This window comes from Penaeus japonicus, unplaced genomic scaffold (genome assembly GCF_977035675.1).
Source record: "Penaeus japonicus unplaced genomic scaffold, GWHDUDI00000001_assembly GWHDUDI00000020, whole genome shotgun sequence".
Classification (NCBI taxonomy): domain Eukaryota; kingdom Metazoa; phylum Arthropoda; class Malacostraca; order Decapoda; family Penaeidae; genus Penaeus; species Penaeus japonicus.
In genome coordinates this window covers 1,607,869-1,610,368 of record NW_028234422.1, presented here as the reverse complement: position 1 = coordinate 1,610,368, position 2,500 = coordinate 1,607,869, and the positions used below count along the sequence as shown (strand labels likewise).

At 26.6% G+C, this 2,500-nt stretch overlaps 1 protein-coding gene across 1 annotated transcript in view; it reads left to right on the top strand.

Moving 5' to 3' along the window:
• LOC147469600 (uncharacterized) overlaps nt 1–842 on the top strand; it is a 2,382-nt gene extending 1,540 nt beyond the window's left edge. Inside the window, exon 4 of the mRNA XM_086548502.1 lies at nt 1–842. This exon is cut by the window's left edge and continues 228 nt beyond it. Within this exon, the coding sequence (XP_086404628.1) occupies nt 1–842 (842 nt within the window).
• The last annotated feature ends 1,658 nt before the right edge of the window (nt 843–2,500 follow it).

The window sequence follows — 2,500 nt, the reverse complement described above, 5'->3', positions numbered from 1 at the left end:
CAGCTGCATCAACAGCCTCTTCTACAACAGCTGCTTCAACAGCCTCATCTACAACAGCTGCATCAACAGCCTCTTCTACAACAGCTGCTTCAACAGCCTCATCTACAACAGCTGCATCAACAGCTTCTACAACAGTTGCATCAACAGCCTCATCTACTACAGCTGCATCAACAGCCTCTTCTACAACAGCTGCATCAACAGCCTCTTCTACTACAGCTGCATCAACAGCCTCTTCTACAACAGCTGCATCAACAGCCTCATCTACAACAGCTGCATCAACAGCCTCTTCTACAACAGCTGCATCAACAGCCTCATCTACAACAGCTTCTTCTACTACAGCTGCATCAACAGCCTCTTCTACAACAGCTGCATCAACAGCCTCTTCTACAACAGCTGCATCAACAGCCTCTTCTACAACAGCTGCATCAACAGCCTCTTCTACTACAGTTGCATCAACAGCCTCTTCTACTACAGCTGCATCAACAGCCTCTTCTACAACAGCTGCATCAACAGCCTCTTCTACAACAGCTGCATCAACAGCCTCATCTACTACAGCTGCATCAACAGCCTCATCTACAACAGCTGCATCAACAGCCTCATCTACTACAGCTGCATCAACAGCCTCTTCTACAACAGGTGCATCAACAACCTCATCTACTACAGCTGCATCAACAGCCTCATCTACTACAGCTGCACCAACTACAACCACCGAAGACTATACAGTCAAGGGCTGCAAGGAGGAGACCACCACAGAGGAGCCAACCACAGAAGCCCCCACAACCACAGTGTCCGTCACTGACACCACCCAAGCCTGTGCTGGGACTGACAGTGTCACTTCTTAAGCATTAAATTTAAAAAGGGTTTTAAAGTACACTTAGCTAACAATCACCCTTTTGTTGCCCATTTATGGGTTTAAAAACGGCGACTCCTTTTTGGGGAAACAGGTAGGCATCTTAAATTTGGGGAAAGGGCCCTAGCAAACCTGCCGTAAAGAGATTCGCAAAATGCCACTTAAAAATAAGTGGAAAAATGTAATCAAGGGTTATCTGGCCATTTTTTTAAACGACCCCCTTTTTATGGAAATAAACCGCCCAAAAACCATGAAAAACAATAAACAAACTAAAAATAGTATCTTATTCAGCTTCTTTGTGTTTTTCAATTTGGGAATTAATTTTCAACAGTTCAGCTTTTCCTTTGGTAGAAGAAAAAGTCCTTGGATTTCAAGATTTCCTCTGAATAATCTCTGGAACAAAAAATAGGACTTATGTTTTTTTTAAAGTTTTATAAGAAATCGTTTTAAGGTTTTTACATACACACAACACACAATTATTATATTTTTTATTATAATAATTTATATATAAAACATTTTAATTTAAATTACATATAAAAACCCCCCCCCCCCCTTTATATATAATATAGATATATATATATATATATAATATTTTATATATAAAATATTATATATATAAAACAAGAAAAAATTAAAAATTTTATAAATTTTATATTTATATATATATATTTATATATATATTTTTATAATAAAATTATTTAAAATATATAAAATATATATTTTAATATATATATTTTATAAATAATAATAAATTTAATATAATTTAAAAAAACGAAAAAAAAAAAAACCACAAACCAACAAACAAAAACCCACCCCAAAACAAAAATTAAATAAATAATTTTTTTATATTATTAAATATTAAATTTGTTTTCAAGTTAAAAAAAAAAAAAAAAAAAATTTTAATGTATTTTTCCCCCCCCCAACACCAAACCCCAATTTTTTCCACACACTTTTAATTATTTTTTTAAAATATTAAATGGGGTTTTTTTTATTTATATTATTTTTTTATATTAAATTTTTATAATAATTTCCCCCATTTACACAATCAAAAACAAACACCCACCCCCAAGTGTAAATTTAATATATATATTTTATATATATATTTTAATTATATATAAAATTTTATATATAAAATATATATTTTATAAAATATATATATATATATAAAATATATTATTTATATAAAAATTTTTATATAATATTTTTATAAATATTTTAAATATATATATTTTTTATATAAATTTTTTTAAAATATATATATATTTATTAAAAAAAAATTTTTTATAATTTAATAATATATATAACAAAAAATTTTTTTAAAAAAAAAAAAAACAAATAAATAAAAAAAAAAAACAAATAATTTTTATATATTTTTATATATATATATTTTTTTATTTTTTATATATATTTTTTATATATTTTAATATATATATAAAATTTATATATATAAAAATAATAAAAAAATAATATATTTTATTTTTATAATATAATATAAAAATTTTTATATATAATTATTATAAAAAAATTAATATTAATTATAAATATTATAGTATATATATTTTTTATATATATATAAAAAATTTTTATAATTTTTATATATATATAAAATTTAAAAAAAAAACAAAACCCAAAAAAATATTATATATATAT